At 54.2% G+C, this 24,310-nt stretch overlaps 1 protein-coding gene across 2 annotated transcripts in view; it reads left to right on the plus strand.

The window, feature by feature from the left end:
* Positions 1-418: 418 nt before the first annotated feature.
* The window catches only part of AR (androgen receptor), a 35,165-nt gene continuing 11,273 nt past the window's right edge, over positions 419-24,310 (plus strand). The window contains exons 1-2 of one of the 2 annotated variants that reach the window (XM_058847439.1): positions 419-606; positions 18,741-18,892. In XM_058847439.1, the coding sequence (XP_058703422.1) occupies positions 449-606; positions 18,741-18,892 (310 nt within the window). In that variant the 5' untranslated portion in view covers positions 419-448. Of the gene's footprint in view, positions 607-727; positions 1,877-18,740; positions 18,893-24,310 lie in introns of those variants that run through there. The other variant, XM_058847438.1, reaches the window with a different exon arrangement.

The following is a 24,310-nucleotide window of genomic DNA, read 5'->3' on the forward strand; positions in this document are numbered from 1 at the left end:
CACACTAATTCTCTCTGCTAAGCGAGGTGTTTTTCATCCCAGAGCGTGACCCGGGCGGGGATGCCCACGGCATGGGTCGTGCTTTGGCAGGCGGGGGCTGTGGCACGACGCGGGGAGGTGGGAGGTGGAAGCTGCCGGCCGCTCCTCAGGCAGCGACCCAAGAGCTGCGGGGGTCGGCTCGGGCCCAGCCGGGGGTGGGGAGCTGCTGAGCGCCGACACGCCAGCGCGAAAAAGAGCATTTTTCTAACCCAAGTCCGCCCAGCTGCGCCAGCTGTCAGCCGAGGGGACAGCGGGGAGCAGCCCAGCCGGCCCGGGGCCCGTGATCCGCACGCACCCGCTCCATCAGCAGCCCGGCTGGGACCCGGGGCAGCCCCCATCCCCGCCCCGTCCCGCCCAGCGAGGGTCGGGGACCGGTCGGGCGTTCACCCAGGGGCCGCGGTGACGGGCGATGTCCCCAGCGGGCCGGGCCCGGCAGCCACATCCAGCTGCGGCTCGCCCGCTGAGGCGCCAAGCCCGGACACTGCGGCGGGGCTGCGGCTCCGGGGCTGCCGGTGGGGCCACCCGAGCCCGGGACCGGGCGGACGCCGCGGCCATCACCGGGGGGAGGTAACACCGGGGGGAGGTATCACCGGGGGGAGGTAACACCGAGGGGAGGTAACACCGGGGGGAGGTAACACCGGGGGGAGGTATCACCGAGGGGAGGTATCACCGAGGGGAGGTCTCTCCGCCGCGCCTCCCTCCCCGCGCCCGCCCCTCGCTCCGCCGCCGCCGCACCTGCCCGCGCCCCCGCCGACAACTTTCCCTGCCTGTTGCGCGCAGCGAGCTCCGTGCCCGGCGGTCACTGCCATGGGCGCCGCGGAGCAGCGCCACGGGTAGGCGGCCCGCGGGGGTCGGGCCGGGAGCGCTGCCAAGGCTCTCCGCCCTCGCCTCGCTCCGCCGCAGCGATCGCTGCCCCGCGCTCGGCGAGCATGGAGGTGCAGCTGGGGGTCGGGCGCGTCTACCCGCGACCGGCGGGCAGGACCTTCCGCGGGGCTTTTCAGAGCTTCTTCCAGAGCGTCTGCGACGCTTTCCAGCCGCCGCGAGAGGAGCCGGGCTCCGGGCAGCCGCCGCCAAACGCGCCCTGCCCGCCGAGTCCCCGGCCGCCGCCGGAGTCCCCCGCCTGCCTGCCGCCCCCGGCCGCCTGCCTGCCGGCCCCCGAGCCCCGCGCCGCCGCCAAGGCGCTGCCGGCCGCCGGCCCCGCCATGGGCTCGTCCTTCCCCTGCGCCGGAGAGCTGCGGGAGCTGCTGGGCGAGGCGGGTGCGATGCCGCTGCTGCCGCCGCCCGAGACCGAGCCGGCGGACAAGGAAGACCCGCTGGGCGACAGCGCCCGGCAGCTGTGCCGCGCCGTGTCCGCCTCCATGGGGCTGGCGCTGGAGGCGCTGGAGGCTCCGGCCGAGGCGCTGCCCCGCGAGGACTGCATGTTCGCCGTGCCCGCCGGGCCGCCCCGCGCCCCGCGCCCGCCCGCCCGCGACCCCTCGCCCGCCTTCGAGGCCGCCCTGGCCGCAGAGCCGCCCCCCGGGCCGGGGCTGCCCCGCGGCTTCGGCCGCGTCAAGCTGGAGAGCTCGGCGGGGCCGGCCGCGGGCGGCGGCTGGGGCGGCCCGTGTCGCTTCGGGGCCGAGCTGGGCCCGCCGGGCCCCGCGCCCCCCTGGCCCACCTTCTTCGCCGAGGAGGGGCAGCTCTACGGGCCGTGCCCCGAGCCGCCCCCCGGGCCCGCCGACTGTCCTGCCGATGCCTGGTACCCACCGGGCCGGGCGCCTTTCGCCGTCCCCGCTCCCGGCATCAAGAGCGAGTTGGAGCCCTGGGTCGAGGGTTACGCCGGCGCTTACGGCGACCTCCGGTGAGTACCCGCGTCCCGCAGCCCGCCGGCAGGCGCGCCTCGCGCTGTGCTTCCAGCGGCATCCTGCATCCCATCTCCCGGCAGCACCGGCATCCTGTGCCCGCATCCCTCATGGCACCTTCTGCACCCCGCACCCCACGGACACCCCGCGCCATCCCCAGCCTCCCCTCCGCCTGCCGCGGCTGCCCCGCGCTCACCGCGGGTCCAGCCCCGCTGTGTCCCGGCTGTTCCCGCTTTGCTGCACCTCTCCGCTGCCGAACCTTCCCTTTTGCCGGGATGCTGTCGTTTGGGGCAGCTAGGCGGGATCGTGGCAGGAATAGCGCGGTGCACGCCCGCTGTCCCCGCCGTGCTGTGAGGTCGTTGTGTTCATCTCGTTTCCTTACGCATCTGTTATCCCGCTGCTCCCGGCCGCTGGGAGCGGGCGAGATCGGGACGCTGTGCCTCGAAGCACGGACGGATCTTGACATCGAGTTAAAATCCTCCCAGCAACTTGTCTCGCCGAGAAATGCCTGCCGGGAATGCTCTGTGCAGAGCAGGAAACCCCGAATATAGTGGCAGAGAAACATCACTTCTGCTTCGGGGCTGTTTAAATACAGGTTGAAAATGTGTTTTAAAGTAGAGCTAGAACAGGTTTTGGGAATGAACTAGGGGAGGTTTTTTCTGGTTTTTTTTTTTTGAGAAGTAGGATTCAATCAAAGAATAATCTTTCCTGGTGGATTAACCTCTAAAAGGAGATGAGCCATCTCTGTAAAATACCTGTACAACACTTACAGCACTGGGTACCTGCATGCTCACCTTCCAGCACAGCAAAACATGGCCGAGCTGATGGAAATGGGAGGGAGAAAGGGCTGCCCAAAGGATTTTTTGCTGGCTCAGAGGCGATCCCATCCAGGAGTATGTGAAGCCTCACCTGGGGTTTGCATCGTGGGAGTCCTGCATCCACACCTGCACCCCGTGATGCTCGGGATGCTGGGAGCAAAGGCTGAAATGAACAGTTAGATTTTACCTCTAAATTAGCACCAAGCCAGTGCACTGCCTCTGGGCTTGTTTTTGTTTTAAATGCCCACGGCTTCATTTGGGTACTGGGGCAATTTCCACCCACACAGTGATTTGCTGGGGGACTGTACAGAGATGTCAAGGGCTTGGCAAAAGAAAAAAGGATAAAAGTAATGACAGGTCAGAAAGAGTGCAGCTGTGAGCATCATCCAGCTGGGAGCTTCGTACGTGGCAGGAGCTGTGCGAGCTCCGGGTGTGCCTCTGGAGTCTGGATAAATCTCTGCTGGAATCAGCACGGAGGAGGCGGGGAGGAATCAAGTTGGGAAACTTCAGCATTCGGATGCTGGTGATGGCAGTGCAGGTTTGTTCCGTGCGGCTCCTGCGGAGCCTGTGCAGCGGGATCCTGCACAGACAGGGAATGTCATGCTGAGGAGAGCAGGTGTGGGCTCCCAGGGAGGTCTGCAGGCAGTCTTGGAGGCTGGACTAAGCAGCAGCAGGTACATTTTGCCCGGGTCTTGCCTTGGAGATAAACGACATCTCCCTCATTCCTGTGGGAAGTGCTGTATACTCCTCTTCCTTGCAGCTCTGTTGGGTGTGCTTTGCCTGCTTCCCCTAGCAGACTTCTGTGGGATCAGCAGGGTTGGAGCTGGCACAGCAGCCTTTGCAACAGCAGTGTCTTGTCCTTTGAACTCCAAGGCTCGTACAGCACTACTGTGCTGCTGCAAAGGTGTGATGGAGTGACATCGTCTCTCTGTGTTCAGATGGAATTTTCAAACGCCGTAAGGAAGGTGGAACACTCGTGGTCTGGCTCAAGCCATATGTGTTACTCGCTGCCAGGTGTACATTTCATCCCAGCAAAGTCTCTGTTAGCTTTCCAGCGTGCTGCTGGCCCATTCCTGCAGATTTACATTTTCTCCTGGAGCTGTGGTTGCCAGCACAGGAACAGCCTCTGCTGCTCCTGGAGCGGCCGGTCGTGTGCCAGCATTCCAGGCAGCAGTGCCTGTGAGAAGAAAGGTTTGTGGCAGCTGAGAGGCTCTGTACTAAAATTCCCTGATGGAAGGATGATTGGCTTTTGGATGTGCACCCCTGTGCTGTAGGTGCTAGGTCTGATCTTCTGTCCTACTTGACCTTTCACATAAAGCTTTCCTGTCACAGCCTCAGTGTTCTGTGAGGCCAGTGAGGGGCACTTCTGGGGCTTTATAAGCCCGGGGCAATGGGCACCTCAGAGCCCTGTCCCTCGGGGTGCTGCTGGGAGCAGAGGCTCCTAGGCCCTCTTGCTTTGGAGAATAAGGAGCATTTTAACGTGTGTTGCTCCTACTTTCTTTTCTCTCTGAATGGTCCTGCTGTTTGCCAGCAGGATCATGGCTCTTCCTTCACAGATGAAGTTCTCCCAAGCCCCAATTCTACCCTGCTGCAGTTGTGACTAGGTGTGGGTAGGTATTTTCTGAGTTAAACACCCTTTATATGACACTAAAGCATGAGCAGTTTTTAGTATTTGGGGGTGTGTCAGGGTTAAGAGGTGCTTTCACATCTCAGAAACACTCTGGTTATTAAGACAATTTGGTTTAATTTAAAGCTTTTGGTACAGTGTCCCTGACTGCACCAGTTGGGCTTACATGTAATTAGGAAATTAATCTGAGGTTTTGTTGCTCTGTGGACTTGGAGCTGTTTTTCTTTGTGCTCTGATTGTTGCATCATTACTACCAGCAGTATTTGAGGTGACTATATAATCTGTTTCAGGAGCAAGATGGAGCATTGTCAGAATAAATCCAAGGTTCTGCCATCAGAAGACAAATTACGGTGGCGGATTGGAGGGGGTGGCCTCTGGTTTAGAATGAAATGGAATCAGAAAAGGAGCTGTTACTGAAGCAATGGAATCAAAGAGGAGAAGAGGATTTAAGGGCCTTTTAGCTCAGGAAAATCTGCTGTCCGTGTAGCTTCAGATGTTTTTAAGTGGCATTTGCTCTCACTGCTGTTACCCGGTGCTGATACTGGTTGGAATCCTGGTGTTTGCTGGTTACATCTGCCTTTGGTTCCCTTCCCTAGACTGGCTGTGGTCAGTTTGGGCCAGTGCCACGTGTTCATTCATCACCTGGCTTGATGGCTGTGTAATCGTTTCAGCTCTGTAATTGTGATAGGCTTACAGATAAAACCTGCAGTAATTCCTTCCTATGGAGGGAGGAGATAAGGCTGACAAAGAGATGAAGGGGTGAAGGGCAGCTGTTAACACCAAGAGATGGAATGAGGCGGGAGGTCATTCTCAGGGTTGCCCTCACTCCCAGTCCATGCCCAGCAGCAGCTGCTCTGGCATCCCAGTCCCAGGAGGGCTCTGGGGACCCCCAGCGCTGCACTGGCAGAACTCCAAAGCCCTTGGGAAGGAGCTGACCCTCCTGTCTGCTGTAGTCAGTGTGACCTTTCTGCTCTGGCAATTGGCCATGGGATGTAAATATTTCTTTGAAGACAAGAGGACCATGGCAGAACGTCATGTGGGCAGCCGATCTCTTCAGACACAGCTGTCCCTTACTGCTGGGAAGAGGAGATGTGTCTCTGTCAGGGGCTGGGCTGTGGGTGCACAGCATCTCTTTGCCTCTTCACTGCTCAAAGGCAGACTTCGCCCCATCCTCCCCTAGGCTTTCCCATCCTATTTTCCAAGTGTCTTGAATTTTTGAGCTCTTACACCCTCTGGATGCTGGATCCACAGTCAGTGAGTTTTCCACCCTGGTTCCTCTCAAGTGCTGGTTGCAGTGGAAGGACAGGCTTTATGTGGCACTTGGCATTGGAAGCAGCAGCTGAGAAATCAGAAAATTTTGCCGAACAAACAATCCACAAAAAGCTTGAAGAGTGTTGGTGGGTCGGAGTCACACAGGTATTTTGTGCATTTTCCCGAGGTTTCAGGGCTGGATGTTGTGCAGGATCTGCTCATGGCAGCTCTTCTCCTGCTTATGCAGCTTTTACATTGTTCCCGCTGTTTACAGATTCCTGGGTATTTATCCATTGCACAGATGAGCTGTGCTTTGCACCACTCCCTGCAGCCAGTCTGGCATAACCATTGGTTTTCCTTCTAGGAGAACTTCATTCCAGACTGAGAGCCAATTAACAATGGGAAGTGCTTTGGTGCTGCTCCTGGGGACCGAAGAGCGTGTCAAAACACTGATTTGGAACGAGGGATAGAGCATGTTTTGTAGGACAGGGGTCACTCCCAGGTCAGGATTCCCACTGCAGAGATGGGTTTTTCTCCCAGGACAAGATCCCTACCATGGGCACAGGTACCAGCCCCTGGGGATGGGCATCCGTGGGCGCTGGAATCGTGTCCCTGTGGCACGGAGCCCATGATTCCTGGAAGTCACTGCCTGTGTCCCCTTTCTCAGAGCGAGGAAGGTGTGGGACAGTCCCGGAGGAATGAAAGCAGAAACACTGTAGCGAGGCAGTGAATGTGAGCAGCATCCCAGGGGCCATGCCAGCTCCAGCACCAGAACCCTCCAAGGCCGTGCCAGGCTCCAGCAGAGACAAGAGCCAGCTCTGTGTCCGTGCCAGCTGTCACCTCCGGGTCCCAACGGGAGCAGATTGCGCTTGGGCAGGGGGAGGAACAGGCACAGCGGAAACTGGAGCAGGTCAGGAGTCAGTCTGTGCAAGGCAAGGTGGGGGCATGCTCCTGAGCTGGGAGGAAAGCTGGAAACACCACCACGTATTGCAGGAAGAAGTCACAAAATTCCCTAAAATATTGAAAATCTTGTGGTCGTCTTTTGGTGTGATGAAAACAGTCTCATTCCATGGGGTTAAGAACAATTTGTAGTAGAGAGCAGTAGCTCAGTTCTTTGTGTTTTTCTGTCATTCTCATGAATTTCACTCTCGGCACAAACCTTCATTCATATTTTATAAATTGCTTGTTTGAAAGTGGCTGTCCCATTTTGCCAGTTCTCCACTGCCAGTTGCTGTCTAGACTTGGAGCACTCACTGGAGGCTGCTGGGTTGGTGTTTGCAGTGGATACTTTCTACTAGTGATTGTGGACTAAATTACAAAAGAAAGAAATTGTATTTATTTTATCGCCCTGTGGAACATTTAAAATTTATCAAATGAGTGTTTACTGAAAGAAAACTATTCAGTGGGAGACTTTCTATGACTTCTAGTAAAAACTGTTTGTTTCTGAGAGCTGCCCTGGTAGATCCCAGAGATCTGTGCAGCTGTGGATGGCCCTGGAACTTTGGAAATATATAGGAAAAGTGAAGATTCCTCCTTGCACAGCTCCTCAGCCTCATTGCTTTGTGCAAGATAATTTTCTTTTTGGAAGATTTTCTGCAAAAGAAAATCTCAGACTGATGCAAAGCATGTGCCACAAAGCCACCTTTGAGAGCCTGGGCCAGCTGGGGAGGGCAGCTTGGTGCCACCACGTGCATGTAGTGATGTGGCACAGGGGGCACAGGCACCTCCCACTGGGGTCATCATTGGGTAAGACGTGAGCATTGACCAGAGTGATCTGCTCTCACCTTGGATGAGGCCAGCTCTACACCATGTTCACAGGAAAACAGCAATGGCAACTCTTCCTGTGGGTGTACTGGATCCTTTCCAGCTCTTTCTTTTCCTCCAGAGATCCAGCATACAGCGTGCACAGGAGGCAGACGTCCCATCTCCTGCTGCAGCAGAGCATTTTTGCCTGGTAAACAATTAAGAGGCAGATAGGGTCACATCACCCCTTAGTGGGTGGCAGTGCAGGCATGCCCAGTGGTGGCCTTGGCAGAGGCTGGTGGCCCTGGTATCGACCGTGGCTGCACACTGTGGGGACCAGAGCCAGCCCTGTTTGTCAGCAGTAACAGCGGTATGAGGGAGCTCATTGAAATGAAAAGGAACTGGCCCAGTTGTCATGGCGAAGACTTGTGACGGAGGTTCTCCATCCATATTCTCTCGCTGTTACCACTGCTGCCTGCCTTCCCTCATCTGCCTCTGCTACTCATCCATGTCCAGCCACAATCCCCCTGTGGCTGAGGGGCAGAGGGAGGGATGAGCTTCCCTGGGGAGGTCTCCCTGTGGGTGGCCAGCTCACCCTGGCCAGGTGCCTGCAGTGGGCAGTGCTCGTGGCTACTGCGGTGTGTGCTTGTGCTTTGTTCTGCTTTAAGTCAAGCCATTGCAACCCTGATTCTTCTCACCAGTGTTTTAAAGTGAGATTCAAAGTATCCTCTAACAGTAATAAAAATGCTCCCAGTAGTAGTACTTTACTGCTGAAGCACTCATGAGCAGCGATTCATTCAGACTCCAGGTGACTGTGGAAAAAGGAATTGTCTCTTTTTGGTGGGCAGGGGCTGAGGTTTGACAGCAGCCCCTTGCTGTGTGAGTGGTGCAGCGCTGGGGTCCCGGGGGGCTGTGCTGGCTCTGTGCTGGGTGCTGGGGACTGTCCTGCAGCAGCGTGCTGGACTTTGTTCCCCATCCATTGGCCTGTTCACCTCCCCTGGCCCCTTGTGCAGCCCCTGGAGAGGTTTTGTAGGAGAGGGGTTACGGGAGTGCAGCATCCGCACCCCGGGATCGCCAGCAGCCGCCGCTCCCTGGGGACCTGTGCGGGATGGGAGGGCAGGCTCGGGTTGGCTTGGGTCAGCTTGGCTCAGCTGCTCTCGTGGTGCTGCTTGCTCCCCTGTTAGTGCAGCCTGAACAGAGGCCAGAAAGAGCAAGGTCACCCGCTGCGCTCTGGCTTGGAGCTCCCCAGTCCCCGCCCAGGGACGCCTCTGCAAATAGTGAGAACAAAGTCAGGTGCTGACACGTCCTCAGAAGTGTTGGGATTGGTTTGTAGGGACACAGACCTCAGATTAAGTGATTTGCAGTAATAGAAATAATCTTAAAAGTAGAAGCCAGTTCCCCAGGTATTTATAGCTTCTGCCCTTTTCCCAGGCCACCAGGCCCCAGGCAGCTCGGGTGTCCACAGGGGTGGATTACAGCCATGCTTTCCACAGGTGTCCTGGTGGCTTCCCTGTGCCATCTGAAGGAGAAGGGAGCCCATCATCATAAGTCAATAATGTTTTCTGGGATGAGCCCCTGTTTCTGCTGAAGGGGCCAGTCTGTCTTGCCTGGGGCTGCTGGGGGCTGGGTGGACCAGCTGAGCACTTCATGACAGGCAAGGCAGCTGTCACTTCCCAAACAACTCTAGGGGCAAAAGAGAAGGCTTAAGTCAGCATGGGAGAGTCAGTGCAGAACCAGCAATACTGGGACACTGACCATGCTGGCGCGGGACACGCTTGGTGTGGGGAAGGAGCTGTGGGCAGCCTTTGCCAGGGCAAGCAGCCAGGCACAGGCACATTTTCCATTTGGTGTGCCTGCCCTGAGATCTGGGTGCTCCTGGGGACACATTTGGGGTGTGCCAGGGCTGGCAGAGCCCTGCTCAGGCTGTGCAGAGCAGGAGAGCTGTTTGAGAGCTCCATGCAGAGCCCTGGCCGCCCCTCATGCGCAGGGCATGGCAGCAGTCATAACGATCTACCTTTTGTGTCTGTGACAGGCGCTTCTGAGGGATGGCTGCCTGATCCAGCCCTTGCTGGGGCCTGGAGAGTCTGGTCATAGACTCAGGGAAAGGTTTTTTAGGAAGGGGCATTGAAGCCCATTTCATTCCTCTCCCCTCTGTGGGCAGGAACGCCTCCCACTAGACCATGTTGCTCTGAGCCGTGTCTTGCCTGGCTTTGTCACCTACGGACGGGTGGTGCCTTCTGGTGGGTGACCTCTCCCTCTGCACCAGTATCCTCTGGCAGGGACTAGACATGGGCTGGCTGTAGCCAGTGCCTTTGGGAAGAACCTCGGGGCAAATCCATCAGCATCTTCACCTTCCAGACCCCCATCCCTCTGAGTGCTTCTGGAATTGCCGCCAGCAGGAGCCATCCCTACAAAAGCCAGAGGGCAGGCTGCAGATCTCCAGAATACATTTTACAGAGGATGTGTTCAGTCCCTGGGATGAGGTGGGAAAACCCCCGAGTTTGCTTCCACCCCCCTGTGCTCTCTCTGCCTGGGGTGGATGGAGGGGGCTTCTTTTCTCTCCCAAAATGACACGACACTTCTTTCTCTGGTGTTTTACCAGCCCTCAGCATTTTGGCTGCTGTTACACATTTTAGCTGTGTTTGCTTCTTTGCTGGTTAGGAATGGCAGAAAAAAATGCTTTGACCTTGGCCTGTGTGCTGAGAACAGAGCCCAGGCACAAGTTTCTGTATCACAAATTTCCTCGTGAAGGCTCCTGCCTCCTCCCCCTCGCGCCAATCAGCCGAGCAGCGTCCGCACATCTCCCGACCTGCTGTTGGGAGGGCTGGAATGGGATATCTCGGCAGCTACGCTTTCTTCTTGAAAGGGAAATACAGGGAATGCATTTTTGTGCTGATTGGGTTGATATCTTTCATCTGGGAAGCAATGAGGTGTATTAACTGGAAAATGAAATCCCCCTGCAAAGAGAGCTCGGATGATTTGCTGTTTCTCTTGAATCGTGTGTGTTCCTGTGCACATTTGTGGATGTTCATCATCTTCCCATGAGCACCACACACAGATTATGTGTGTGTTCTCTTTTGTATGAGGAACATCCCCAGCCCTCACCCTGCAGGGTTCCCTCTGCAGCTGTCCCTGGAGGGCATGGTGCTGCCCGCAGGAAGGAGAGGTGGCTGGAGCTCCATGTGGGCAGCACAGGGCTTGGTGTGGGATTGGCATTGCTGCTTCTCCCTGCTCAGACACTGAGAACCAGCCCCTCAGCTCACCCCCACTCCCTCTCCTGCTGTCTGGCAGTGCCGGCTCTGTTAGCAGAGCAGGGCTGGGGGACGTGTGTCTGGAGCCATGGGTCTGCTGTGGGCTGTAACCCCCGTGGGCTGGCCTGGGCTTTGTCCCTGTGCATGCTCCTGTGCTCCAGAACATGTGACATCGTCCCGATGAACTCAGCCTGTTCACATGGATTTCATTTTTCTGGCTCTCCGTAATTGGCTTTGTTTTCACGTGTTCCCTGTGGTCAAAAAGTCTTTTCCCTGGTAATAGGATCTTCCCCTTACAAAGAAATCTATTACTTCCCAGTCTGCTCCCCAGTCCTCTGGAGCATCTTTAAATGGTTAGAAAAACAATAGCAGCACAGGCACTTTTTCCCTTTCTTGTTTACAGCACAGCCTCTGCCAAAGTGCTGGGTCCTTGATTCTGGGCTGTGTTGGGGGTGGTTTCAAGAGGGAGCAGAGCACAGTGCTGGGAAGCCTGCAGGACAGAACATCCCACTGGAGCTGTGCTGAGGGTTGGGCAGAGCTGAGCTGAGATGGGAGCTAAGGTTCCAGGGGGCAGCTGTTCTCTGCTTGTTCAGTTCACCCTCCCTTTTGCCATGTGGGTGCTTAAACCCTTGGATTATGGCCCGAGTTGAAGTAGTTGTCACGTCCAGCAGGGAGAAGGTGGCAGCCTGGAGTTAGCAGGGTGGCTGGCCAGTCCCTCAATTGCAGTTAGTGGAGGAGGCTCAGCATGTCCTGCAGGATCTCCTGGGATCAGCGAGGATCTGTTAACTCCTGGCCATGCTGTGCCCCTGCCCTCCTATCATTTCAGAGCTGGGGTCAAGGAGAGTGCGCAGCCACTGCGGCTGCGGCGTGTCCTAAGATGACTATCTCCCTGCTCACTCAGAGAGACTCGGGAGAACACTCTCAAGGCTGGGAAGCCTAAAATTAGATGTGGCATCTGTGTTTTGGTTTGCAGGCAGGCTTGAAAGAAAATGATTCCTGGCTGCTTTCATTCCTCGCCTGCTTGGGAAAGCACAGCCAAGGGGTAGTGGGCAGGGCTTTGATCCCTGGCGTGCCACGGCTCTCTCTGCACATCTCCACCCAGCAGGGCCAGTCAAAACTCCAGCACAGGTCTGTGATAACGGGAGGACCACCCATGCCCACAGGTCCCTGGAGTCAGCCGGTTGTAGGGCTCTGCTCTCTGTGTTTTCCTGGGAATGCTCTCAGCCCCAAAACAACAGGTCTGGTTGTCCCTGCCATATGTCACTACAAGTGGCATCAAAGCACTGTTTCCCAGGCCATGCCTGTCTGGGATACCCTGGGCTGCAGGTGTGTGCCACTAGAGTTGGTACTGGTGCACCATCCATCCATCATCCGTCCATCCATCCATCCATCATCCATCCATCCGTCATCCATCCATCATCCATCATCCATCCATCCATCCATCCATCCATCCATCCATCCATCCATCATCCATCCATCCATCCATCCATCCATCCATCCATCCATCCATCATCCATCCATCCATCCATCATCCATCCATCATCCATCCATCCATCCATCCATCCATCCATCCATCCATCCATCCATCATCTATCCATCCATCCATCCATCATCCATCCATCTATCCATCCATCCATCCATCCGTCCATCCATCCATCCATCCATCCATCCATCCATCTATCCATCCATCCATCCATCCATCCATCCATCCATCCATCCATCCATCCATCATCCATCCATCCATCCCCACCATCCAAGCCTTGCTGAGGGGCCAGTCCTGCCCTGCTCCTGTCACAGTCCTGCCCTGATCCTGCCCCAATCCATGTGCATCTGGCAGATGTGGGCAGCTGTGAGCAATGGGTGTGCCAGGAAGGCTGGGCTGAGGAGCGGGGGGCATTGGTGGGTGTCAGCCAATGACTGTGGGTTGCTGGGGAAGTTGCTTTTATGCTGTCTGTTCTGCTGAGACTGGGGCTAAGAGTTGCAGGGAGACCTGGCACTAAATCTGTGAAATGTTCATTTTAATTAGTGTGTTTATGTCAGGGATGACTCACAGCACGATCCGCTTGGAGGACACGGGAAGATGATACTGTTGCACAAGTCGTGGAGTCTCCTGTAGAAACTCTGTGCTTGCCAGCAGAGATGAAGGGAAATTCTGCATCTAGAGCTTGTACCCACTCCCAGACATAATAAGGGGAATGATTTTTGTGCCCCTGCAGTTGTGTCTCCACAAAGGTTTGGTCTTGGTATAAAGGTAATAAAAATAACCCAGTTCTGCTGGTGAGTTGTGGGACCCGCCCTGCAGTGCCACTGCAGTGATCCCAGCTATTCCCCACTCATGAGGGGGGCTGCTCCCCGAGATGGGGGGGTTCTTGCTCCAGTCCCCGTCCATCCCCAGGGCTCTGTGCTGTGCCAGGGGGAGGGTGCTGGCTCGGCCGAGTGCCTCCCCAGCTGGGTGCCAAATCCGTGGTATTTGTGGTCTCCTCATGTTTCCATCATGGGTCCCGCCCTTGTTGTTGTCTGGTTTTGCCTTGTGCTTCCTCCAGTGGAGAAATAAAAATGCAGAATGTGCAGCACTGGTTTCCTTAGTAATAATTCCACTGCCAAAGGAAGCGGGTAAAATATTTTGTGTTTTAAATATCTGAGTCTGGGAATGAATCCTGGCATCCCTCAGCAGCCCAGCTGGGAGCGAACAGCTGACCTCTGGCCACCAGCATAACTTGATCCTTGTTGCCAAGTTAAATTCCAAATACATTTGAAGTTCCATGTGACACTGATTGGAATCGTTCTACTTTGGCTTTTTCTTGGTAGCCCCGTACCAGATGCTGTGGTTAGCTGGAGGTGCTGGGGGGCCATGGTGGCCTTGGGGGCCACGTGGCCAGTTCACCTGAGGTGCTGTGCCCCATGGCTGGACACTGGTACAGTGTTCTGTTCCTCTGGAGATCTGCCTCACCAGCTGTGAGAAAAGCCACCAAGAACGCGCATCCCCTCTTCCAGAGCATTTCGTAGGCATCGCTGCACTTGATTGTGGAAGAGAGAAAGATAAAAGTTCTCCTGCAGGCAGAGATGTTGGTATGTGGCATCACAAGTCTGCACCCTGCATGGTTTCATGGGAGCTGTAAGCCTGTACCTGCATCTGGCATCATGGCAGTGTCTCTTGGAGCATGAAATATATGTATCAAGTGTCTCATTATTTGTGATTTTCTTTACAGGCATATTTTCTTTTTGTGAGCAGAGGAGATGGATTTGAAAATGGAAGATTATGGTGTGCCTTAAACAAACTGCATAAATATCAGTGAGGACAGAGTGTTTCCTTGGGAAATAAGTAGGGTTCTCTGTGCAACAAGGTCCTGTCCTTGGCAACTCCAGGTGATTCTGCAGTCACCAGGAGGATACAGTGTAGGGCTCTGATGGCCTCCAGAGTGCTCCTGAGGGCTGCAGCCTGCCTGCAGCCTTCCTGCTCCTTGTTTGCTTTTTTGTCCCCTTTGTGCTTCATAATCAGGTGAGTTCCCATCTGAAGTGACCTTGCAATGCACTTGTGCCATCTCTTTTTGTAGGTACCTGCTCCATCTGGGGGGATCAAGTGTTCCGTCTTCTCTGAGCTGATTTATTTAAGCTGCTCCTTGAGCCTCTGGCTAGACATCAGGCTTTGAGGCAGAAGTTTTGGTGTCAGCTGTAACCAAACATGGGCAGCAGCCTCCGCTGTGGCCACCGGTGAGGTGCAGAGACTGCAGGGTGGCTTTGCCCAGGCTTTGTGTTCCAGGTGTAGCAAACCTGCCAGCTTTCACCTTGTTAAGCTCATTTTCTGCTTCTTCCTTATGGATGATTGGAAGGTGAGAGCTTCCAATCATGGGATGGCCATTAAATGAGGGGACTCCCCAGCAGGCTGGGTCGTGCCATGGCTCTGCCGCCTGTCCCATTTACAGGTGTGCAGTGCCTCAGCTGGTCAGGTGGCAGGTTGGGACTGTCTGCTGAGTGCAGGGACAAACAAAAGTGGCTGGGTCATGCATCTCCAGGCCTGGAGTGCAGGAGAGAGAAGAGCCAAGGGCTGGGAGTGGTGGGGGGAATCTTCAGCTGCAGTGGGGATGCGCTGTGTGAAAAATAAACTGTCAAAATAAGTAAACAGACTGTCTGAAAACAGAAAAACCCAGAGTTTAATGTCGAGATTTGGGAAGGGATTTGTGCAGCTGTGCCTGTGGAAGCTATTTGTGCCCCTGGGGCTGGGAGGTAGGGCCAGGGCTGGAGAGCCAAGCCTGCTCCTGTGAGTAGCTGGGGGGAGGACGTTTGTTTTCTCTGAGGTGCGCTCCTCCTGCCAGCCTGCACTGCTGGGATGCTTGGAAAACCCATTGTCATCTGCTAATATTTATTTAAATCCGATGAGGATCCAGTTCCTATGTGTGTTTACCAGCCTGGAGCTGGTGCTGTGCCCTGCTCTGCTCTCAGATGCTGTTGTGCCTTTGCTGCCACCGCATACAAAAACAAGGCATGGGCAGGCTGGAAACACACTCAAGGCTATTTAGCAGAAAGGACATGAATTCAGTGTACAAAGCTGCATGTTTATAGATTAAATGGCTCAAAGTGTTTTAACAGGTGAACGCTTTAAAGTTTCTGTGCAGGCCTTGTCTGGATGAGCGTGATGTGGTGGCTGTGAGCGCAGGCTTGGCTCGGCTCTGGCTGGAGCCAGCAGCAGCCAAGTGACAGTGCAAGGGGACACGAGGATGTGCCCAAAGTAAGCAGTCGTGCCCTTTGCTGAGCATGGGTTTGGCCCCTTCATGGGAGTGACAGAATTTCATCCAGGCAGGAGCCCCACAACTGCACTGAGGGGAAGCCAGTTAAATTTAATATTGCATTAGAGAATGTCATGCGCAGGTGATGCTGTTTTAAAGGCAGAGGTTCCTCCTGATAACACCAGAGTGCCTCAAAAATGACAGTACTTGAAATGACTGGATAGGGTTCTGTGTCACCTGAGTTCATGTGTGAGTGCTGGCTCAGTTCTGCGCTCAGCATCCTCCTGAGCACCTGAGTCTGTGCGTGAGTGCTGGTTCAGTTCTGGTCTCCACACCCTCCTGAGCATCACAGATGCGCAGGTTTTGGACACAGCACAGTGAAGGTGCAAACCCTGTTTCCTCAGGGAGTATGGGACCAGGGTGCTCTGCTCTGGGGTTCCTGTGTGGGATGAGCTGGGGGTGTGTGGCAGCTGCCATCATTTTGTCCTGGTCTGGCTTCGGGGTGGGAAGTCGTGGGCAGCTCCTTTCGAGCAGCCTGTGCTGGCTGTTGTTGAGATGGAAACTTTCTTTGTGGATCAGGAAAAGTGGTTGGCTCCTCTTTTACCAGTGTTTGCTCTTGGCTTTCTGAGGATGTTGTGAAATGTGGCTGTTTGGTGAAATTTAACTAATGACAAACAAATGCCTCATTGCAAAATAAAGCTTCTACTCCCCAGAAATATATGTGTGTGAGGGGAGCTCAGTAAATCTTCCATTTCCTTGCAGAACCCTTCTGAAATGAGAATAAAACTCATCCTGGAGCTGTAGAAGAGATACTGAGGTTGTTTTTCCCTGCCCCTGAAAGCCACCAAGCTCCTTTGTGGCAGCTGCGACCTTGGCCTTCGGGGAGCGCTGGCTCTGGCATCGGCGCCGCCGTCAGCGCGTCCCAGTTGTGTCTGCCCTGGAGCGCTATCACCCTGCTTTGGGCTCCACAGCCGGGCTGACACTTGCCACATATGGCACCAGCTGCCAGCCCCCGCAGAGCAGGGCTTGTTTTGGTCTGACCTGAGCGCTGCTGTGGCTCTGTGGCCACAAACTTCACCCAGAGGAAAGCTTTGGAGCCGCCAGTGGTGAGCTGGCCACTGAGCCGCCCCTCGTGGCCCCTGCTGTGCCCTAAACGGGGGCGAGGGGCTATGGCACTGCTGTGCACTGGCACCTTGGGGCAGGTGGCTCTGCCCAGAGCTCTGCTGGCCCTGCTGCCCTGCAGCTTCTCCAGGCACCTCTTTGGCTCATTGGCCAGTGTTATGTATTACCTGCACGTTTTGAGAATGCTCTGTAAATGTCCCTTGGAAACTGGAAAATGGATCGTTAAGGGAATCATTAGCATAGCTCACTCTGAGTTGTTAGAACATTTTTACATTATGGTTTTCTTGCAGTTCTCTCTCTAAAAAAATAGAAAAGGCAAATTGGTGTTGTTTTAAAGTCAAGGGCATTCCCGGGCAGATGCTTCAGCTCTGGGCAGCGGCTGCTGGCAGGGAACCACACTGGTGCTGCAGGGCCTGTGGAGAGCCCCTCCCCACCTGCCTAAACACCATCTCCTAAACACCATCTCCTAAACACCATCTCCTAAACACCATCTCCTTGGGGTGCTGGGGCTGTGCACACCCTGCCAAGCCTTACCCCAGGACGAGCCTGTCCCACGACCAGGAGTCCCCTTCCATGTCAGCCAGTGTCCTCCAGTCTCCATCAGCTGGTGGCAGTGGGGACAAGGGTGGCTGAGCATGGAGGGGTGTGTGGGGAGCCCTGCCCAGCTCCATCCCGTCCCTGGCAGGGGCACATATACGGGGTACACTCGATGCACACCTGCTGGAGGGTGTTTCTGTACTTGCACAGCTCTTCCCATACATGAACAGCTCTTTAAAAGCTGTTTCAGAAGCCACTCAATCACAAACCTGCTTTGCAGTTTCAGATAATTAATGCTCAAAACCAGCCCAGGGTCCTCTGGGAGTCCTGTGTCTGTTGTCACGACACCTGCTGAGAGAGGCCCTGCTGCTCATGGCACACAGCACTGAGTGTGGGGGAGACAGTGGAAGCCTTATGGCAGCAGGGAAATGAGCACTGTTGGATTTCTGACTGCACAGAGAGGAGAAAAGAGGTGTTGGGTCATTAGCAGAAAGGCCTGTTGTGTGTGAATCTAAAACACACTGGATAAATAAGACATTTTTAGCCAGGCTTTTCTATGTGCTGCTGGTATTCCTCAGCAGGATCTGCTCTCCAGCAGCCCCTCTCACCCAGTGCCAGTAGCACATGGCATGGGGGGATGTGGGAGGACCCTGAGATGGGTGGTGGGATCACACCAGGAGCACAGGAGGGATGCCATGTAAGCCAAGAAAGGAGGACAATGGTTGCAACAGGACTTGACTGTGGCAGGCACGGTGCAGCCAACTGTGTCTCCTCCATTGAATCAGTAATTCAAGAAAATCCTTGGAAATGGAGATGGCTGGGGAAGGCTGGTTGAGCTGCATCTACAGATGAGTCACTGATTGCTCCTGTTAAAGAGATGAGAAATCACTCAAAAAGTTTTTGCCATAAGAACTGAGAATGAAATTGCTGCTCCAGGTACTGATCTGAAACTGAGGTGGGATCTGCACAGCTTCCAGGTGGGGGACAGGTGAGGACAGTGGGGCTTTTCTGGCTATAAAGGTTTATTCAAGAAGTCCCATCTTTGTCACACTCACTGTTGATGTAACCTGATTTCTCAGAGCTCACCTGCAAGCAACAAACAATGCCAAAAATGAAAGGGGATCTAATTTTACCCAAAAGTTGTGGTGACTTGCAGACTGCTAAAAGCTAATTGCCTCATCCAGTGGTTGCAGAAAAATGAGTTCTGGTAATTAACTTAACGTGCTGGTGCTTCCCAAGCTGCCTGCACATGTTGGCTCTTGATTTGGATAAGCCCCTGTCCTCCTGCCATGCCCTCTGGAAAGCAGTTTCTCCACAGATCAGATCAGGTTGGGGAGGGGACAGTACCAGCTGAGAGGGCAGAATCTGGGTGTGTAGAATGGCGAGGTGTTGGAGCAGGGGAATCAGGCACTGGGGACATCTTGGCATGGTGGTTAATGTGGCATCAAGGGGTTGGCAGTGCCGTGCTCTGCCTTGTTTGGCGCACGAGCTTCATTATTGGAGTCAAAATTCCATGAGCACTGCAGTAGCCAGTCTCAGTGGCTTTCTCTCCTTAGGCTGTGCTGTCACTGTGTCACTGTCACTGTCCTTTGTCACACTTTGTCACACATTTCCCACAGTGGGGCACCCAGCACGGTCTCTGCATGGTCAGGGCCAGGCCTGGCTCAGTTGTTGCTCTCTCTCTTGCTGCTCAGAGCTTGGCTGATCCATCACTGCAGTTCTGGGTTTGCCATGACCGTGTCCTGCCCACATCTGCTGACCCTTCTCTTGCTGTCGGTTTTATGCTGCAGGTTGGAGGCTGGCCGTGACCATGTCCTGCCCATTGACTATTACTTCCCACCTCAGAAGACCTGTTTGATCTGTGGAGATGAAGCGTCCGGGTGCCATTACGGAGCCCTCACATGTGGGAGCTGCAAAGTGTTCTTCAAACGGGCAGCTGAAGGTAATGGGGACAGAGGAGAGGTCACTGCCCCACTGTGGTGGCATTCTAAGATCTCTTAAACTAGAAAAGGAGAAAAATCAAGGATAAATTGATTTTTCTCTCCTGCGTTTGTCATTTCATTTTACTGATTGCTCTCAAAAAGTAGCCAAACCAGTTTGCCAAAATACATTTATTTCAGTGGCATTGAGCAATCTCATCTTTTAGAAGGTGTCCCTGCAATGACAGGGGTGTGGACCAAGATGGTCTTTAAGGTCCCTTCTGACCCAAATGTTTCTTTGATTCCACAGTTATCTTAGTGACCTGGTGAGCCCCTGGAACAGTCAGTTCCTGCTTCTCTTCTTGACTCTCCAGAGTGCTTTAAGCTCCCATCAGCCCACCTGTGGTCTCAGATGCACAACTGCCAGTTTAGGGGAGGCTTTTCCTCTCGTGTGCCCTTCCAGAGCCCACAAACAGCACAACCCTCTGTCCATCAGGAGCCGTGCTCTGACCTTGGGGTCCATGATCCTTCTCCCCAGCCCGTGAGAAAGCAACTTCTCTTTCATGTCCAGCCTCTCCAGGGATAAGTGTGAGCCCAAATGTTCCCTCTCAACAGGGAGGTCTTTGTGCCATCTTTCCTCAGGAATGAACATGCAGAAGCACCCAGCCCAGCTGTTTCCTCAGGCTGTGCCTCAGCAATGTCTGGTTTCTACCTGCAGTTCAGAGCTGTGGTTCTTGGGCACTTGGGCAGTGAGACTCTCTGTTGTGGAAGTTGAACTGTCCAGCAATGTAATGTGCTCATGAGGCTTGTGTTCAGGAGAGGTGAACCAGCACAGTTGTGAACCAACACAAGCCATCATTCTTCCTTGGTGCTAACACAATTTATGTGGGCACGCTGCTGGCAGCTGGCCGTGGTGTCCTCAGGAGAGGGCTGGCAGCAGAGATGGGGACAGAGCTTCTGTCTCACCATGACCTTCCTCATGCCCAGCCTCTCCTTTATAGGAGCAGAGGTCCCCGGCTGGGGGTGCTCACCTGCTGGTGTCAGACTGCTGCTTCTATGTCAATCAGATCAATTTTCATTATCCTGCCTCTTTCTGGAGTCATGTTTCCCTCATTCCTCTGTGCCAGGAGCCAACTTGCCAGTCCTGGTTCTGAGAAGAATAGGGGCTATACCACAGGGGACATCAGTGTTGGATTGTTGCCGAAAAGGGCAGTCAAATAATAGTTAATACATTTTGCATATTTCTCCTGAGTAAATCATTTGCAGCTCTGTCTGTGCTGCACACCAGCTCTGTGTCAAGCCAAGTGGGTTGGCTTGTGCAGCCAGAGTAAATAACAGATGCTTGTTTAAGTCAGCAAGTTATTGTTGATTTATAGTAAGTGGAGTCTTGGCTCAGTCAAACTGCTGCTGGAACGCCCGTGTCTGCGGGTGGGAGCTGTGCTCCCCTGGCACCAGGGTGGGCTCTGTCCTGTGGGGGACAGGATCTGGAGGTGTCCACAGGCAGAGGAGCAGCCCAGGCTGCTCATGCTGCTCCAAGACACGTGCTGTGGAGTTGTTCCCTCTCCTGATTGTGTTATATCATTAATTTAAATGGTATTTATGTCTCTTCCTGGCTCTTCAGCCTCGCAGTATGGCAGAGGGTTGGGAGCATTTGGTCGTGTTGGGGTTGGGCCCTCTGGCTTTCCTGAGGAGCTGGATGTGTGCGCAGGGAGGGGCAGGGGGGGCTGCCAAATTGTGAGGTTTCATCTTATGTTACCCTGAGGTACATGGGTAAGTCTTTATTTTGGAAAGTGACAATAAATTGTGCTCCTTTATAGGTACTGAATGCAGGGATGGCAGGTGATGATTTCTGTTCTAACTTTTGGTGAGTTTCCAGATAGATCTCTTCCTTCTTAAACCTGAGGAGCATTACTGAAAGCCGATATTTCAGCGCGTTCTCATATTTTAAAGTCCATAAAACGCTTCTAAGAAAACCTTAGGTTGCCCTTGGAGACTTTACAGCAGTAGATCAAAATGCTTCCCCATGAGAAAAGAAACCTGCTACCTTCCTGGTGCTGGTGTCAAGCCACAGCCTTCAATGGAGGGAGCAGCACAAACAGCATCCTGGAGGGGAGGGAAATAGCTGGGCACATAATTTCTTTTTTTATTATATTCTTCTGAGATGATAGTGAACTCGCCTGGCAGGGATTCAGTGATATTTAAGGAGGTTTTATAGACATGCACTGGATTCTAAGGGGTGAGAAAGGGAAAAGATTAAAAATAAAGTTGTGACACTGATTCTTCTTCCCTTTAGACACACCAAGGGGTTTATAGGCAGGAGCAGGTCACCCCTGCTTTGATGAAATATTTGACAGATTTGAGGGGTTTCACAAGCTCAGGTTCAACTGCTTTTTCCAGAAAGATGCTGGAAGAGTTGTGCTCTCCCTTGCAGTCACCTGCCCCAGGCTCCCAGCAGGGACAGTCCAGAGGGCTGGGTGGCTGCCCTCTGACCAGGGCTGCTGCTCCTCTGCTGCCCTCAAAGGAGGGCTCCCCTTCCTCATTTGGTGAACAAAAAACTCATCCAGCCCAGCACAGATTGTTTTTCCCTACACAAGTAGGTGGCACACCTCTGTGGTGAGCATGGCTGGGGTGGGTTGAAGACGTGAGAGTTCAGGCCTTGTGATGAACAGGTTTTCTGTGGCAGAAAACTGCTTCAAACAAGGCAGCCCCTGTGTCAGTTAGCAGCCCAGGGGTTCCTGCTGTCCCATTGTGGATCGTTGTGTCTCTGCATATATCCCTGGAGAGAAGCAGACCTTCCTTGTCCCTCTGAGGTTTCTGAGATCTGGTGGCCACCTTAGCCAGCCCAGAGCTGCCTCAGTGCAGCATTCCTGGCCGTGTAGGACTGGGATGCTTTGGGCTGTGTTCCTGATGGGGCTGCCTTTAAATAGCAGAGAGCAAAATGAAAAAAATAACACAGTATTTGGCAATTTTCCTAGCAGGCACCCAGCCAGGCTGCTGTGCAGTCTGCTCTGAGTGCTTCCATCACCCTCCATATGGATTAGTGTTCTATATTCTGACCTACTGAGGATTAGCCTTACACCAGAGAAATGTCTCTGGGCCAGCTCAACAGTCTCTTGCCAGGTTTCAAGATGACACCAAGTTAAACTGAACATTTGCAAAGATCTGTGCCACGTTATAAAAAGCTTTCTCCTCCTTCCCAGGCTGATGTGACACTCAAAGAAGTTGAGTGTGCAGAAGATTCAGTGGTGCTGCAGCACCACTATGCTCCAGTGGTGGGTTTCTCATGATTGGGTGTTACCTGCCTTAAAAAAACACAGGGAGAGCAAAAAGGGGGACAACCAGAGCATAGGGAAAGCACTCAGAGCTTTACTCTGGGTGTTAAGCTCACTGTAGCCATCTGGTGAATACTGAGGACTATTCAGAAAACAACTTCGCAAAGGTAGTTCATCAGCAGTGGCTCAGTGCTGGCTCCTGGGAGCCTTGTGGCTGAGCCCTCTTGAGTTACTGACAGGAGCATCACATGGGAGGGGTGCCAGCCCCAGACCCACAGGCTCAGCTCTGGGCATGGCCCTGCTGGTGACAGCCCCAAGGACCAGGAGCTTTCCAGGGGAGCTCTGGAGCCCCCATGGTTACATGAGACCCAGGGGAGTTGCTTTCACGGAAAGCTTGGCCTTATCCCTCAGCTATTAAAATTCTGTTTATGCCCTGAAATATGAGGATCTCTCTCTTCCAAGAAACATTTACTGGTTTTTCACATTTACAGTTGTATATCTTGCTCCAGATGTTTGCACAGATTACTTTGTTGTCTGGAGGAGAAAGTTAGTCTGGGCACAACAGCTCATGTAGCAACAGGCTGTTACTTAGATGATTCCCCTGGACTGAGCCACTCACCTCCATAAATCATTATTTTTAGTCAAGAGGAACTGGAGAACAGTTCTTCCCTTTGGCTCCCAGCATGTGCTGTGGCCCCAGGAGATGAGTGGGAGGGCTCAGAGGTGGTGGAAGCTTCTTTCTGCCTGGTGTGAGGCGGCCCAGGAGGGGCCCAAGGTGGCAGGGACGTTCCTGGCAGAGGGGACACGGGCACTGCAGTGTTCATGGTGGGGGCTGCTGCAAAGATGCTCTCTGGGGGTGCCTGTGCTGGTCTGGGAAAGCAGAAGGTGCTGGGTGTGACTTCCCTGCTCACCTGTGCATGTGTCAAACAGGACCTGGCTGGCTGGGGAGGAGCTGAGGCTTCTCTGGGGGACACCTGCAGTGTGCTCAGCTGGGCAGTGGTCCACGGGTGGGCACCTCGCCGGTGCCCTGGGGGAGGGACAGGTGGGGTGATGGGCCTTGCAAAGAGCAGGACTGCTGGGGAACACCAGAGAGTGGGTGTAAGGTTTGGACCTGTTTGTACAGGTTTGCAAAGCAAGAGGCTCTGCCTTGGAGTGACACAAGAAAACATCTCTGCTGTTTGCAGGGGAGAAAAGGAAAACAAATAAGTAGTTGCAGTGTTGAACTCTAGAGAAGGAAAAACCAGTGCATTTGTCTTTAAATAAAGAACAGGTGATTGCAAATGTCTCACCTTGCTCTGAAATGTAGAGTGAATTACCCTGAAATTAGAAATAGGTCTCTGTGTATGAGATGTTTCTTCAGAGGGAAGGAACTCATCCATGTTCCAGCCACCCTTTGCTGTTCTCCCACCTTTTAGAGCTAGTGGTTCCTTTCCTGGTGGTTAAAGGGAAATCTCTGCATCCCCAGGAATTAGGGTGAGGTGAGCTTGGCTCATTCTCACCGAGCAGCAGCAGCAGCAGCACCATGACCAGGTGTGGCTGTTTGGTTCTCTTTTTGCTACTGGTGAACAGCATAAAGCAAACAGGACTCACCTGTGCAGGCCCAGGCAACAGAAAACAGGTTCCTGCCCCCAGGAGCCCGTCCATGAACCATGAAGCTGGCCTGGCCATCTCAGCAATGTCACTGTACCGTGACCGTGGGGAGAGCTGTTGGCTGCAGCTCACAGCGTGTGCTGCTCCAGGGTGGCACTGCCGTCCTGCAGCCTCCTCCGTGCCCTGTTTGTCCTCCAGGGTGCTCTGCCTGCTCCCAGCTCTGGGGGGAAGCTCCCTCTCCGTGTCCCTTCTCAGCAGTTCTGGAGCTGGGAGATGCTGCTGAGGAGGAAACAGCACAGTGGCCTCATTGAGCATGGACTCCCAAACCTCATCCGTGCTCCCCTTCCATGGCTGCCCAACAGGGACAGAGCAGAGGGGGGATGAGCCCAAATGTTGGGATCTGTCCAGATCCTGGGAATGAGGAGAGTGGCTGTGGGGTGCTGCACCTGACACAGGGGAATTTGGAGGAGCTATACCTGATCCTGGAACATCCTTGTGGGGCTCAGCCAGCCAAATCTCCTTCCAGCCCTCCATTCCCGAGAAAGTAGGGCACCCATTTGTGACTACCTAAGAAGGTTG

The sequence above is a fragment of the Poecile atricapillus genome, chromosome 12 (genome assembly GCF_030490865.1).
Source record: "Poecile atricapillus isolate bPoeAtr1 chromosome 12, bPoeAtr1.hap1, whole genome shotgun sequence".
Taxonomy (NCBI): domain Eukaryota; kingdom Metazoa; phylum Chordata; class Aves; order Passeriformes; family Paridae; genus Poecile; species Poecile atricapillus.